This window comes from Scyliorhinus canicula, chromosome 18 (genome assembly GCF_902713615.1).
Source record: "Scyliorhinus canicula chromosome 18, sScyCan1.1, whole genome shotgun sequence".
Taxonomy (NCBI): Eukaryota; Metazoa; Chordata; class Chondrichthyes; order Carcharhiniformes; family Scyliorhinidae; genus Scyliorhinus; species Scyliorhinus canicula.
The window spans coordinates 118,566,663-118,583,514 of record NC_052163.1 but is presented as its reverse complement, the minus strand read 5'-3'; the positions used below and the strand labels follow the sequence as shown (position 1 = coordinate 118,583,514).

The following is a 16,852-nucleotide window of genomic DNA, read 5'->3' as shown; positions in this document are numbered from 1 at the left end:
TGTGTCTACGGAAGGGGAGTTAATGATAGGAGTTGGGGAGGAAAGAATGAGGGTATGTCTGGGAAGGGGGAGGGAAGAGTGCTCGAGGGTGGGTGAGGAGGTGTGCTAGAAGGTGGGACCAGTGGTGTGAGAACAAGTGTGGAGGTGAAAGTATTAACAGGTGGGGGCGGCATGTGGCGCAGTGGTTAGCACTGGGACTGCGGCGCTGAGGACCCGTGTTCGAATCCCGGCCCTGGGTCACTGGCCATGTGGAGTTTACACATTCACCCCATGTCTGCGTGCGTTTCACCCCCCCCCACAACCCAAAGAAGTGCAGGTTAGGTGGATTAGCCATGCTAAATTGCCCCTTAATTGGAGAAAAAATAATTGGGTATTAATAGGTAATTGAATCTTTTTTCTTCTTATGGCGAGCTCCGAGGGGGAGAACTCTGGGTACTGTTGATAGGAGGGAACAGTCAGTCAGCGGGGGCAATGGAATGCAAAAGGGTGGTTGATCCAGGGTGAGAGGCTGGTAGGTGAAGGTCTTATTGCAGGAGTCATGGAGGGGGACAAGACAAGTGGCTCAGATAACAACAGGCAGGTTCAGGATGAGCATGGGTACAGTAAAAGGTCTCAGCTTGGAGGGGAGGAAAGGCATGTGGAGGTGGATTGTGATAGTGTCCAGCATAACAGGAAGGGCCAAGGGTGCCTCGGTAAGTGGGGAGATTCAAGGGTGGCGGGGGGAGAAGAATGGTGATATTGGATCTGCCTTTGTTGATGGAAGGGGGAAGTTGGTGCGCGGCAGGGGAAGGGTAGAATGTGGTAAATTTGATAGGTGACGTACACTATTTTTCCAAGCTGACCCTTTACCACACAGTTAGTCGGCGAGATCCCTCATTATTTTGACTTCTAAGCCAGGAAACCTGTGTAAAAATCAAACTTATTTGAACAGGAACACATTAAAGTCGATCAAGTGCTACACTGCACCAATTTAATTGCATACATTTAATTTCTTTGTATATGAAGCCTCGTGAAGCGATGTCTCATTACAATCTGAAGTCTTGAATTGATTCCCCAACCCATTTTGGCTTCCTCAGGCTCCACACTGACTGTTGTCAAGCATGCTGATAATCGTCTGCACCTCTATAATGCTGCTGTAAATTTACTTCCAGGAAGGCACAGGAGCCCAAGGATAATCAAGCCTCTTTATTTCCCCCTTTTCCACAACGGTGCCCCTATATTATGGGTTCAGCAGAGTTGGAAAATTGCCACTGCATGGCACTCCATTATCAACACATTGTGATATCACACCAACCCTTGAAAATCCCTATTACTTTATCCCACTGCCCTGGAACCCCCTTGTAGGTGAGTTGGGCCAGGAGGGGGTTCGGAGATTGCATCAGGGGTCGAGAGATCGGGACAGCATTTAAAAATGGTCCCGATCTCTCCCTGCACTGAAGAATTCCAGCGAGCAGAGCTCCTGTCATGTGAGAGTACCTTTAAGAAATGGGTGTTTATAAAATAGCTGTAGTGGATGTATCTTTAAGAAATGGGTGTTTACCAGTGATGTCAGAGTGTGGGTCGAGCTGGGCTGTCTGTCTGCTTTTACTTTCGCTTTGGGCTGTCTGCTACAGGGTGTGTTTTAGTTTCATTTTGAGAGCTGGATAGCTGCAATCACAGCAAGAAGGTGTATTAGTCTCTCTCTCTGCAATCTAAAGACTGTCTCCAGATCCTTTGGTGATTTAAAAATAACACCTGTTTCTGTGCGAAGTTAAACCTGATGTCTTTTTGTAAAAAGGTTTTTTTTTGTCTTATAGATGTTGCAAGGAAAGATTAAGAGTTACTTATAGAGTACTATATTCTTTGGGGGATTTATTGGTGTTGATAGTTGTTAAGATGTTTACTGTGGCTTTATAAAGTGTTAACTGATTTCATAAATAAACATTGTTTTAATTTAAAAGTACTTTAACTCTCTGTTGCACTACACCTGTAAGGTGGGCCCGTGTGCTCCCCATAACCCCAATCTATTAAAGTTGTGGGTCAGGTGAACTCCATGATACACTTTGGGGTTCTCTAAACCCTGGCTCTAACACCCTCAATGCAGAAAATGGCTGTACGTTCCCCATTGAGGCCCCCAAATGGCAGTTCAATAGCGTGGTCTTTGTCGGCGCTCTGAGCGCCAGAAACACCCAGCTAACACACGCACTATGGGACTCTGTTCCCATTCTGGTTCATCGCTCCCAGGGTGTTCATTAAATGCTTTCAACATTGGCATTACTTTATTTGGCTCACTTTTTCATTAAAGTGGGAGACAAGCTGACCCATGAAAACTGGCTCTACCAGCTTGCTGTAGGAAAGAGAGAACTGGATTTATCAGTGCAAACATCAAGCGCTGACTCACAATTACGCATTCCATGGAATCTGTATTACAATAGAACCAGTATAAAGGCAGGTACTTTGTCAACATTTTGCATTAAAAACCATGCAAGTAAATATTGGTTGATTTACAAGCATTTTGATTACTCCATAGTTGCAAGCTATCAAGATTATGGGCGAGATCTTCCAGCTGATCATACCAGCGGGATCGTCCATTCCTGTTGACGAGGCACCCCCACTGTGGGTTTCCCGGCGACATGGGTTGGATTCAATGGGGAATTCCCATTGACAGCGGCAGGACCAGAAGATGATCCTGCCAGTCGCGGGCTGCCTCCCACTGTTGAGAAACACGACGTGGGGAAGCCAGAGAATCTCTCACTTTATGACTGCTTTTTGATCATTTCTGATTCGAAAGTGGAATGAAAAGTATTCAGATACTTTTGTTGGTTCATGGCATATTCCAAATGAAGTATAAAAAAAAACTGGATTCTTTAACACCATCATTAGGTACAGAAATGTTTGGCTGGCCCAATAGATTAGATTTTACGATGAGGTGATCGTGAGCTGCTACATTTAAATCCAATGTTAACACAGACCTCGCAAGTTCTTTTGTTCAGTCGGCCCTTAACCTGGCAAAAGCATTGTCTCATGTTTTTATCATTACAGGGATTTGTATTTATTGTCACGTGTACCAAGGTACAGTGAAAAGTATTGTTCTGCATACAGTCTAGATAGATCGTTCCATACATGAAAAACATAGGACATATGGTAAATACACAATGTAAATACATAGACATAGGGGAGGCCAAGGGTGAGATAAAATGGGATAAACAAATACTTTATCATGGGTCAAAAAGAAGAATGGGATTTGTTTGCCTTCCTGACCATCTTGAGCTGTTTTGGCTGTATCTGAGGCCTTGTCCAGCATGGCGTCCTGGAAACATAAGATGTCGGTTGGAATTTTACCAGTCCTTTGGCAATGGGCTGAGAAGCAGGAACGTTGGAAGAATGGCGGTTCAAATGGGGACCATCTCAGTGTCTTCCCCTCCATTTTGCCAATGGTGGGAAAGTTGGCGAATTGGTTTCTTGCCCAGCGACCCACTGCCATGGAGAGACTGTTCAGTGAAACCTGACAGACCCTTATTAGGCTCTGGGACGGGACAGAGTCCTCCTTTGTGGGCATCTCCAGTCTATACACCCACCTCCCATTTCCCTCAAGTAGGGTACTCTTTCCAAGGGCTGGTGCAGACTTGATGGGCTGAATGACCTCCTGTCTGTAGATTCTATGATTCCCAAAAGCAAAGACCACCCGTGTGACAATGGTGCCGCCTACGTGGCATGATTCCTCCCGCCACGCTGCACCCCGATCACCGGGGTTATCCTCTTCCAGCCATTGAGTTGCCCTCTCCCTGGTGTTTCAAGAAAATTACTGCTGAACTGCTGGCCCTCTGGACACTTGGTGGCAAGCCATCATCCTTAATTTGATGCAGTAACTAGGGCAGCACGGTGGCACAGTGGTTAGCATTGCTGCCTACGGCGCTGAGGACCTGGGTTCGAATCCCGGCCCTGGGTCACTGTCCGTGTGGAGTTTGCACATTCTCCCCGTGTCTGCGTGGGTTTCGCCCCCACAACCCAAAAGATGTGCAGGTTAGGTGAATTGGCCACGCTAAATTGCCCCTTAATTGGAAAAAATAATTGGGTACTCTAAATTTAAAAAAAAAAAAAAATTTGATGCAGTAACTTAATTGGCCACCATCACGAATATGCCTCCCTGGAGGTCTCCGCCAACCGAAGTGAAATCACCTCCTGCTTTCCGCTCCAGCGGTAGAATGTCTGCCTGCGCTAAATTCAGCCTGTTGTGTTGTGTTGATCGAAGTAAACCTGCATGCAGGACTTCACAGCAGCTTGAATAGCACTGCACAGAAAGATTTTTAGTAAACATGATCGGCCATAAAGAACTAAAGAGGAATTATTCAGGATCATAATGTCCTCTGTTGAATCAAAATAATTATTAAACTACTGCAACTCTGATATTTTGACAATTTTTCGATATGGGTAATTCTTTCAAAAAAAGGGCAATGGGACTGAAAATGGAAATTGCAAACATTGGAAATTGCGGTGGTTTAAGACTGCGAGGAAAATCTGACTTGCTTTTGTTTCTCTCCAACAGCATCCGTGGTGTGGCCTTGGCCTAGAATAGATGGCAAACAATGTCAACAAATAACAATATAGCACAAGCACGGAAACTGGTGGAACAGCTGAGGATTGAAGCAGGCATTGAGAGAATCAAGGTGAGATGGTTTTAGGAGAGCATGAAGGATCTGTTGAATGGCTTAGGTCATGTTAAAAGAATCAAGATGCAATTCATTTGAGCAAGATAAGTAAAAGAAAATAGAGGGCAGCAGGGTGGCGCAGTGTTTAGCACTGGGACTATGACGCTGAGGACCCGGGTTCGAATCCCGGCCCTGTGTCACTGCCCGTGTGGAGTTTGCACATTCTCCCTGTGACTGCGTGGGTTTCATCCCCACAACCCAAAGATGTGCAGGTTAGGTGGATTGGCCACACTAAATTGCCACTTAATTGGAAAAAAGTAATGATTGGGTATTCTAAATTTATTTTTTAAAAAAGAAAAGAAAATTAATCTCAGGAAATACTCAACAGGTTAAGCAGCATCTGTGTAAAAACAGTGTTAGCCTTTCAGGTTGATCACCCTTCATCAGATCTATGACCCTTTCTCAGGTCATAAACCTGAAACATGGGGCGGGATTCTGCGGGAATTGGTGGGGCGGGCAACTCCGGCGTGAAGGCATAGAGTGAACCACTCTGGCGTCGGGCCGCCCCGAGGGTGCGGAATCCTCCACACCTTCAGGGGCTAGGCTGGCGCCGGAGTGGTTTGCGCCGCGCCGGCCGGCGCAGAAGGGGCTTGGCGCCACGCCAACCGGCGCTGAAGGGCATCCGCCGGCCGACGCGAGTTGGCGCATGTGCAGGGGCGCCAGCATGTGCTGGCGTCCTCCCAACGCTTGCGCGGGGGGGGGCTTCATCTCCACGTCAGCCATCGCGGACTATTACGGCGGCCGATGCCGAGGAATAGAGTGCCTCCGTGGCACAGGCCCGCCCGCGGATCGGTGGGCCCCGACCGTGGGCCAGGCCACCATGGGTACAGCCCCCCGGGGCCAGATCCCCCTGCGCCCCCTCCCCGTGAGGGCCCCGGAGGCCGCCCGCAGAGCCAGGTCCTGCTGGTAAGTACCTACTCTAATTTACGCTGGCGGGACCGGCCGATTCCCACCCCCGCCAAATCCCCGGCAGCCGGCGGGGGCGGGATTCACGCCACCCCCTAGCGATTCTCCGACCCGGCGGGTTTGGAGAATCCCGCCCATGAACATTCGACTGAGTATTTCCAGCACATTTGTTTCCCATTTCCGGTATTCACAATACTTTCTTGTAGGAGAAGAAAATTTGTCTTTATCCACAATTTTTGCTCCTTGGGCATAACTCTATCTCTTTGGGATGTCAGAGGTAGGTTCTTTACCCAGAGAGTAGTGGGGGCATGGAATGCACTGCCTGCAGTTGAGTCGGAAACATTAGGGACCTTCAAGCGGCTATTGGATAGGTACATGGATTACGCTAGAATAATGGAGTGTAGATTAATTTGTTCTTAAGGGCAGCACGGTAGCATTGTGGATAGCATAATTGCTTCACAGCTCCAGGGTCCCAGATTCAAATCCGGCTTGGGTCACTTTCTGAGCGGAGTCTGCGCATCCTCCCCATGTGTGCGTGGGTTTCCTCCGGGTGCACCGGTTTCCTCCCACAGTCCAAAGATGTGCAGGTTAGGTGGATTGGCCATGATAAATTGCCCTTAGTGTCCAAAATTGCCCTTTGTGTTGGGTGGGGTTACTGGGTTATGGGGATAAGGTGAAGGTGTTGATCTTGGGTTGGGTGCTCTTTCCAAGAGTCGGTGCAGACTCAATGGGCCGAATGGCCTCCTTCTGCACTGTAAATTCTATGATTATCTATGATGATAACTCAGCTGGAATGCTGCTTTTTATGCATGCGCTGTTAGTATTTGCACAGTGGCCACTTTTCAAATGCCCAGGTTGACAATAGCAGAGAATTCAACTATTGCGAACATCTTAGCTGAGATGTAGTCAAGTTCTCCTGCGATCAACTGCGATCTCCTACTTTGCATCAGTATTCATCAAAGAGAAGGAATTGGTGGATGATGAGTCTGGGGAAGGGTGTGTAGATAGCCTGGATCACATTGAGATTCAGGTGGATAAGTCCCCAGGGCCTGATGGGATATATCCCAGAATACTGAAGGAGGCAAGAGAGGAAATTGCTGAGGCCTTGACAGAAATCTTTGGCTCCTCACTGTCTTCAGGTGAGGTCCCGGTGGACTGGAGAATAGCCAATGTTGTTCCTTTGTTTTAGAAGGGGAGCAAGGATAATCCAGGGAACTACAGGCTGGTGAGTCTTACGTCAGTGGTAGGGAAATTACTGGAGAGAATTACTGGAGAGAATTCTTCGAAACAGAATCTACTCCCATTTGGAAGCAAATGGACGTATTAGCGAGAGGCAGCACGGTTTTGTGAAGAGGAGGTCGTGTCTTGATAGAGTTTTTTGAAGAGGTCACAAAGATGATTGATGCAGGTAAGGCAGTGGATGCTGTCTATATGGACTTCAGTAGGGCCTTTGACAAGGTCCCTCATGATAGACTGGTACAAAAGGTGAAGTCACACATCAGAGGTGAGCTGGTAAGAATCTAAAAACATACGAACTAGGAGCAGGAGTAGGCCATCTGGCCCCTCGAGCCTCCTCCGCCATTCAATGAGATCATGGCTGATCTTTTGTGGACTCAGCTCCACTTTCCGGCCCGAACACCATAACCTTAATCCCTTTATTCTTCAAAAAACTATCTATCTTTATGTTAAAAAACATTTAATGAAGGAGCCTCTACTGCTTCACTGGGCAAGGAATTCCATAGATTCACAACCCTTTGGGGGAAGAAGTTCCTCCTAAACAAAATCCTAAATCTACTTCCCCTTATTTTGAGGCTATGCCCCCTAGTTCCGCTTTCACCCGCCAGTGGAAACAACCTGCCCGCATCTATCCTATCTATTCCCTTCATAATTTTATATGTTTCTATAAGATCCCCCCTCATCCTTCTAAATTACAACGAGTACAGTCCCAGTCTACTCAACCTCTCCTCATAATCCAACCCCTTCAGCTCTGGGATTAACCTAGTGAATCTCCTCTGCACGCCCTCCAGTGCCAGTACGTCCTTTCTCAAGTAAGGAGACCAAAACTGAACACAATACTCCAGGTGTGGCCTCACTAACACCTTATACAATTGCAGCATAACCTCCCTAGTCTTAAACTCCATCCCTCTAGCAATGAAGGACAAAATTCCATTTGCCTTCTTAATCACCTGTTGCACCTGTAAACCAACTTTTTGCGACACATGCACTAGCACACCCAGGCCTCTCTGCACAGCAGCATGTTTTAATATTTTATCATTTAAATAATAATCCTGTTTGCTGTTATTCCTACCAAAATGGATAACCTCACATTTGTCAACATTGTGTTCCATCTACCAGACCCTAGCCCATTCACTTAACCTATCCAAATCCCTCTGCAGACTTCCACTTTTCGCTTCACCACTCAACTTAGTGTCGTCTGCAAACTTGGACACATTGCCCTTGGTCCCCAACTCCAAATCATCTATGTAAATTGTGAACAATTGTGGGGCCAACACTGATCCCTGAGGGACACCACTAGCTACTGATTGCCAACCAGAGAAACACCTAAGATGGATACAGAACTGGCTAGGCCATAGTAGGCAGAAAGTAGCAATGGAAGGGTGCTTTTCTGATTGGAGTCTGTGACTAGTGGTGTTGTGCAGGGATCAGTGCTGGGACCTTTGCTGCTCGTAGTATATATAAATGATTTGGAGGAAAATGTAACTGGTCTGATTAGTAAGTTTGCGGATGACACAAAGGTTGGTGGAATTGCGGATAGCGATGAGGACTGTCAAAGGATACAGCAGGATTTAGATTGTTTGGAGACTTGGGCGGCGAGATGACAGATGGAGCTTAATCCGGACAAATGTGAGGTAATGCATTTTGGAAGGTCTAATACAGGTAGGGAATATACAGTGAATGGTAGAACCCTCAAGAGTATTGACAGTCAGAGAGATCTTGGTGTACAGGTCCACAGGTCACAGAAAGGGGCAATACAGGTGGAGAAGGTAGTCAAGAAGGCATATGGCATGCTTGCCTTCATTGGACGGGGCATTGAGTATAAAAATTGGCAAGTCATGTTGCAGCTGTATAGAACCTTAGATAGGCCACACTTGGAGTATAGTTTTCAATTCTGGTCGCCACACTACCAGAAGGATGTGAGGCTTTAGAGAGGGTGCGGAAGAGATTTTCCAGGATGTTGTTTGGTATGGAGGGCATTAGCTATGCGGAGACGTTGAATAAACTTGGTTTGTTCTCACTGGAATGAAGGAGGTTGAGAGGCGACCTGATAGAGGTCTACAAGATTATGAGGGGCATAGACAGAGTGGATAATCAGAGACTTTTTCCCAGGGTAGAGGGGTCAATTACTAGGAGGCATAGTTTAAGGTGCCGAGGGACAAGGTTTAGAGGCGATGTACGAGGTAAGTTTTTTTTATATACAGAGGATAGTGGGTGCCTGGAACTTGCTGCCGGAGGAGGTGGTGAAAGCAGGGACGATCGTGACATTTAAGGGGCATCTTGACAAATGCATGAATAGGATGGGAATAGAGGGATACGGACCCTGGAAGTGTAGAAGATTTTAGTTTAGACGGTCAGCATGGTCGGCGCAGGATGGGAGGGCCGAAGGGCCTGTTCCTGTGCTGTACTTTTCTTTGTTCGTTGATCTACACGCCGCTTCCAATTAAGAGGCACTGGATAATCAAAGAGGAATCCAGGTTGATTTTCATTATTATTTTGTCAAATTAAAGGTCAGTTGAAGAGCCTCAGCCACCCCTGATTGAGATCAGCTAATTCACAGAGGAGAAGGATCAACCTGGCAGCCTTTCTGGTTTATGTGGTTCAGATCCTCATTGGATGAACGTGTAGAATTTTCTAAAATATAAATTTATAATTTTTTTTCTAATTAAGGGGCAATTTAGTGTGGCCAATCCACCTACCCTGCACAAACACTGGGAGAATGTACAAACTCCACACGGGCAGTGACCCAGAGCTGGGATCGAACCTGGGACCAGAGCTGTGAGGCAGCAGTGCTACCCACTGCGCCAATGTGCTGCCCTGAACGTGTAGAATTTTAATGGAGGCTACTGCTTAAGCATTTTGTTTTGAAATGAGTGATTATTGTACTCGCACTCTTCGTTCTTTTCTCCCTAAAATCCTTGCTTCCTCCTTTAATGGCACCAACGTGAGCTGATGAATGGTTCAGGAGTGGAATTTGGTTAGAGGATGGAACATGGAACCTCCCTTGTCTGTTTAGCTCAGTTCTTCAGTTTGCATTGCACCGTCAGCTAAACCACTGGGGAAACTCATTTGGCCAAATCTTCCGGGAAGTGGCAATGACTGTCAGATTACCACTCTGCTCCTGCTCAGGATGGCATGGTAGCACCGTGTTTAGCACTGTTGCTTCACAGCACCAGGGGCCCAGGTTCGATTCCCGGCTTGGGTCACTGTCAGTGGAGAGTCTGCACGTTCTCCCCGTGTCTATGTGGGTTTCCTCCAGGCGCTTCCGGTTTCCTCCCACAAGCCCTGAAAGATGTGCTGTTGGGTAAATTGGACATTGTGAATTCTCCCTCAAGTGTACCCGAACAGGCACCACAGTGTAGTGACTAGGGGATTTTCACAGTAACTAGTTGTGACACTAATAAAGATTATTATTATTACTTTGCACCGGAGCTCCACATTCCACACCCAGACTTCTGAATCAGGCCTTCTGAGAAATGTGCAGAAACATCAGAGTAGCCAAGCCATGGCCCTTTTTAAGGCACTAAATACTGTATACCATGGACAGGATTCTCCGTTTGGGGGATTATGTTCAATTCAGCCTCCCCGTTCCCTGAACCTCCCCACCATATAGGGGTAACCTTCCCTATATCCCCCACTGCCCCAGAGAGATCACCTAGATAAAGAGAACCCCCCTCCTCCACAAGCCCCCTAAATTAAGCAACTCCCCACTCTCGGGGTCTGCGGGGGGGGGGGGGGGGGGGGATCCCTTTAATTAAGGCATATCGGGTAGGGGTGAGGTGGACAGGTCTTGCATTGTGGGGGGAGGGTGGCCCTCTGATGGACTTTGGAGGCATGTCCCTTGGTGTTACCCCTTGGAGTTACCCCCTTGTCCGAACGCGAGGCCCAGTGTCAAATACACACTTTTCAGGACCACCTCCAATTCTCACCCACGCGATTTCGATTTCCAGCCCAGAGGACCGGAGAATCACGAGAGGCCGGAGAATATATGAACCGGCTCGTTAATAGGATGAAAATTGATCTTAATGCCCTGCTGGCGCGGGGCCCGAACCTTGATCCCAACATCAGTAGGGTGCCAGAGCATCAGAAACGGATTGGCGCCCGGGTACCGATCCAGTTTTCTCCCAAATGCTGGATTCTCTGCCGCATCGGGAACTCTGTTACTGGCAGCGCAAGGTTGATAATCCAGCCCCATATGTTTAAATGTCCCAAAGCCATCTTGAGAAACTACATAGAGGCAGTTAATCATCATCATCGTCATCGATTGGGACAAAGATGTTGTGCTCCTCCAGTAGCGAGGCGAAGCTCTTGCTGATCTGAGTGCCCATGCACAGAAACGGGATGATCACAACAAAGACTTTCATGAGGCCAAAGGAAGTCTTGACGGGCCTCGGTAAAATGGCTCCCGATCTCGTCACCACCAGCTGGGGGTGATGATGGACTGGCTGGTGGGGGCATTTGTGGTGGATGGAAGGATGATGCTGGTTACCCGATGGAGGGGAGGGGATAGTCAAAGACAGGAGGATATTCAAGTGGTTAGCCAGGGGGTTGAATGGGATAGTTAGGGGTTGGTGTTGTGGGTGTAGCTAGTAGAAGGGTGGGGCAAGTTAGTGGTTGGGTGGGTTCGTGGGAAGATTGGGGTGGTAGTCAGGGGTTTATTGGTAGCCATGGAGATCGGGCAGTTGGAAGCATCAAGTGGGTGGTCAGGATTAGTCAGGGCGGGGAGGAGGCGGGCGAGCTTGCTCATGTGGCCAGGTGGGTGTAGTCAGCAGGCCCAGTGGAGAGTCAGGGGTCACTGGTATAGTTACACAGGAGTTAGAACTGGTTTTAAACTTTCTAACCTTTCCTGGGTAATTATTTTACTTATGTGAGACCGAACCATCCAAAGTTTCCAACACTAACTCGGTGTTTCTGTGGGTTCCAAATACAGGGTAATTTCCCACGGCGATTCGTGTGGAGTCTTTGGGTTGGAAATTCTGAGCAATCTTCAAATGCATCTTCTGGGAACTTCTAGGGTACGACCATCTGGAAACCGAAGATCTGAGCCATAGGATTTTTTTGTGTGCAAACTAAATTTCAGTTTTGATGCAAACCTTTTTGTTCACCCACTGAATATCAGTTTCTGCAATATTCTGCTTCTTCACATAGGTTGAGTTCCACACTAATGCATACTTAATTTCTTCATGGACTCAATATCTACTCATGCTTGCAATAAGAGCATCCAGATGCATGGGCACAAATTGAATCCTGACTTGGAATCATGAAAACATAGAGCACTGGAAGGGCCACTTGGCCCATCATGCCTGTGCAGGCTCTTTAAAAGAGGTATCCAATTAGTTTTACTTCCCTGCTCTTTATCCCGTGGCCTTGCAACATCTTTCATTTTCAACTATACAGTGCTTTTTGAAAGTTACTACAGTATTAATCACCTTTTAGACAGTGTACTTTGATTGCAAGCTGTATTTTTGCACAATCAAGTATTGCATTTCTGCTTCAGCTGAAGCCCAGCTTTCATGTACACTGCATTTCTTCAAATGCAATCTTATATTTTCTGCAGCTTTTATATGAAGGAATCTTTGTTTCTTTGCTTGGGTCAGTGCCAATCACAAGAGATTAATGTTTACCCCAGTTACCAGAAATGCTCTTCTGAGTAATATTTTTAGCTATCATCGGGCAATGTTTTTTTTATTTTAGCTTCTGTTTTTTTACATTTATTCAAACCTATTGCCTGACTCCTGAGGTTCTGTACTTTAATTTGCCTACTTAAATCAAAGCCCTGCAGGCGTATGCACATAACAGTCTGGAGTCTGGAGCCAGTTAATGACTTGTAGCTCTCAAACTCTGAGCAGTGTGTGTTCTGAACTAGACAGTAGATCCCACCCATTGAATCATGCAAATTATTTCAAATTTAACTTCATCCGTCTCTGCAAAAGATTATTCTTATAAATGTGCTTCTTTAAATCTTAATTATGGGTATTTTCCAAGAAGGGAAAAAAGGAGACTGGATTCTGGGAATCCTCTAGTTTTACTGCAATTTTAACTGCAGAATTTTGCACGTTTTAACTCTTTAGGTTTTCTTTTGGTGTGGACCTAACATTTACATGCAGCGAGAGTCCCAGTGACATAAGGAAGTCATTGCATATTCAATCACGTTCCTTAACATTAATCCGTTTAAATTGAAATAGAAAGTTCATACTTTGCTGAGGACTTAGTTGGTTATATGGATTTTAAAATCCCACTGCATTTTTCACAAAGCAGGGCAGTTCTCCCAATTGCTCATTAACCAAGATCACGAAAAACCAAATCATTTATTTCATTGCTTTTTGTGGGAGTTTGCTATGTGCAAATTGGTGCTGCAATTTCCTACATTATAACAAACTGAATTGCCTTAATTGGCTGAAAAATACTTCAGAACATCTTGAAACCAGGAAAGGTGCTTTATAATTGATAATCCGTCTGCCTTTTAAGTACTTATGCAATGCTAACCAGGTTCACTCATTGCTCTGCTATTAGCTGATCTCAACTGGGGAAGAAATAGGGATGGTTTAATTGGAATAGGGAGTGTACAATGAAGTGACTGCTCCTGATTATCTAATGTCCTCTGCTTGAAGATTATATGTGGAGACATTCAATAGCCAGCTACGTTCACTGTCTTGGCTCACATACAGAGAGTGACCTCTTGGACAAGGAGTCAGAATTCTACTAGTGACCATGGAGGTAACCTAGCATTGGTTAACACCTTCAGGGGAAAAAACACTTCACAATAAACACAGCAGGCGACTTTCACAAGCGAAGCACAATTGGGATCCAGAAGAATTTTTTTATTTTTATTTGTTTTTATTCAAAATTTTACAAACCACTACAGAAAGAAAACAACAACAAAAATAATAGTAATAATAAAGAAAAACAAATTTAAAACTTAACAAAGCAAGGTTGGGTATCTGCCCTTTACAAGTAAAATCAATCCACCACCCATACCTTGCCCTCCCCCCCTTTCTGGTTTGCTGCTGCTGCTGACCTCGAGGAACAGCTGCCACCGCCTGGAGAACCCCTGCAAGGACCCTCTTAAGGCAAACTTTATCCTTTCCAAACTTAGAAACCCAGCCATGTCACTGACCCAAATCTCCACACTTGGGGGTTTCGTGTCCCTCCACATTAACAAGAGCCGTCTCCGGGCTACCAAGGAGGCAAAGGCCAAGACCTCGGCCTCTTTCGACTCCTGCACTCCCGGATCTTCTGACACCCCAAATATCGCTATCCCCCAGCTCGGCTTTACCCGAGTGTCCAAGACCCTGGACATAGCCTTTGTAAAGTCTCTTCTGTAAGTGCGGCATGCCCAAAACATATGGACATGGTTTGCTGGGCTCCCTGAACACCTCTGTAATTCTGTAAGTGCCAGGCATGCCCAAAACATATGGACATGGTTTGCTGGGCTCCCTGAACACCTCGCACACCTGTCCTCCTGCCCAAAGAACTTGCTCATTCTCGCCACTGTCATATGCGCCCGGTGCACCATCTTAAACAGAACCAGGCTAAGCCTGGCAAGATGAGGAGGAATTGACGCTTCCCAGGGTGTCTGCCCATAGGCCCTCATCCAGCTCCTCCCCCAGCTCCTCCTCCCACCTGCCCTTCAGCTCTTCCACCAAGGCCTCCTCCGCCTCCTGCAGCTCCTGGTATATGTCCGATACCTTTCCGTCCCCTACCCACATGCCTGAGACCACCCTGTCCTGTATCCTCCGGGCCGGCAGCAGCGGAAATTCCCCCACCTGCTTCCTCACGAAAGCCCAGACCTGCAGGTACCTAAAGGTATTCCCTGGGGGCAACCCAAATTTCTCTTCCAGTGCCCTCAGGCTAGCAAAAGTCCCATCAATAAACAAGTCCCCCATCCTTTTGATACTCGCTCTGTGCCAGCTTAGGAACCTACTGTCTATTCTACCTGGAACGAACCTGTGATTGTTCCGTATCGGAGTCCAAACTGAAGCCCCTACCTCCCCCCTCTGCCTTCTCCACTGATCCCAGATCCTCGATGCTGCCATCACCACCGGGCTCGTGGTGTACCGTGTCGGCAGCAGCGGTGCCGTTATCAATGCCCCCAGGCTAGTATCCCTGCAAGACGCCTCCTCCAACCGCTTCCACGCCGCCCCACCCCCCCCACCCCTCTACTACCCATTTCCGAATCGTGGATATATTCATAAAAGTCCTTGAAGATCTCGTTGATCCTTGCCGAACTCAGCACCGTGTTAACCCCCCGTCCCTAATTTCCCCAATTTCCCTGGACGCCTCTCTCTTCCGTAGTTGGTGTGCCAACATCTTGCTTGCCTTTTCCCGATACTCGTACACCACTCCTTGTACCTTCCTCCACTGAGCCTCTGCCTTCCCTGTGGTAAGCAAGTCAAACTCCACCTGCAGACTCCGGCGCTCTTTTAACAACCCCTCTTCAGGGGATTCCGCATACCTCCTGTCCACCCTAAGTATCTCCCCCAGCAACCTCTCCCTCTCCATCCTATCCCTCTTCTCTCTGTGGGCCCTGAAATTAGCTCCCCCCTGATAACTGCCTTCAGCGCCTCCCAGACCATACTCACTGAAACCTCCCCAGTATCGTTGGTCGCCACATAGCTTTGGATACTCCTACGAATCCGCCCACAGACCTCCTCATCCACCAATAGTCCTATGTCCAGTCTCCACAGAGGGCGTTGGCCTCTCTCCTCCCCCAGCCCAACTCCACCCAGTGCAGGGCATGGTCCAAAATCGCAATGGCTGAGTACTCTTACCCCCTCCATTCTCGGGATTAGCGCCCTCCTCACCACGAAAAAGTGAATCCACGAGTACGCTTTGTGAACATGGGAGAAGAAAGAAAACTCCTTCGCCCTTGGCCTAGCGAATCTCGACGGGTCCACTCCCCTCATTTGGTCCATGAACCCCCTCAGGACCTTGGCCGCTGCCGGCCTCTTACCCGATCTAGACTTAGACCGATCCAGTGCCGGGTCCAAGACTGTGTTGAAGTCCCCCCCCCCCCATTACCAGACTGCTTGACTCCAAATCTGGAATTCTACTCGACATCCGCTTCATGAACCCCGCATCGTCCCAGTTCGGAGCATACACATTCACTAACCCCCCTTAAGTGCGAAAACACACAGGCCCTCTTGAGCAGCCCATTCAGGCCCCTCACGTTCCACGTGATCAGCCTATCCGGGGGATTAATTACCCCCCCCCCCCCCCCACCGACTAGCCATCTCCTTTTTTCGGCCAGCCACATGTCCGTGCCTCCCGCACACTCCAGCCCCTCAGCCGGAGGCTCCCCGTCCCGACTCTCTCCTTTACTCCGAAAATTGATTCCCCTCCAGTCAGCAAAACAGCATCCCAGACGCCCCTCTCAACCTCCCCCACCCTAGTCAAGCGTTCGCTTAACCCCCCCCCCCATTGCACTCCCGCAAGTCAGCTGTCTCATGCTGACCCCGGCCGCTCCCGTCTCTACCTCCAATGCCCCTGTTGGCTCCCTCTACGTCTCTCCAACCCCCCCCCCCCCCCCCCCCCCCTCAACTAAGTGAGGTAGAGAGAGTCCTCCCCCAACATCCCGTGTGTACAGAGAAAAAAAAAAGCACAACTCTCTCGAACAAACAAACTTCGGGTACTACCCCCAACGTTGAGCGAATAAAGTGCTCTCACTGTCTGACCCGACCCTATCACCTGTGACGCAGCTCTTCCTAACTGCGACCCAACCCAGAACCCCGAGGGCCCAGAGCACAGGGAGCAACAAAAACAAAAGAGAACACGGGGAGAAAACCCAACATAACACCGCCCCCCACCGCCCCACCAGCATGCCTCAACAACAGACAGCAGGCAATTAGTTTGAGTCCAGCTTCTCGTTCTTTATAAAAGTCCACGCCTTATCCAGCGTATCGAAATAGTGGTGCCGATCCTGATATGTAACCCACAGCCTCACCGGTTGTAACAGGCCGAACTTCACCCCTTTGCTATGGAGGACCGCTTTGGCCCGGTTGAATCCCGCACGCCTCTTGGCC

General features: G+C 48.0%; 1 protein-coding gene across 15 annotated transcripts in view; it reads left to right on the top strand.

Moving 5' to 3' along the window:
- The window catches only part of LOC119953761 (guanine nucleotide-binding protein G(I)/G(S)/G(O) subunit gamma-7-like), a 256,723-nt gene that overhangs the window by 223,689 nt on the left and 16,182 nt on the right, over positions 1-16,852 (top strand). For all 15 annotated transcript variants that reach the window (XM_038778374.1, XM_038778372.1, XM_038778371.1 and 12 more), the window contains one exon: positions 4,526-4,646. In XM_038778374.1, coding sequence (XP_038634302.1) covers positions 4,566-4,646 — 81 coding nt within the window. In that variant the 5' untranslated portion in view covers positions 4,526-4,565. The remainder of the gene's footprint in view (positions 1-4,525; positions 4,647-16,852) is intronic.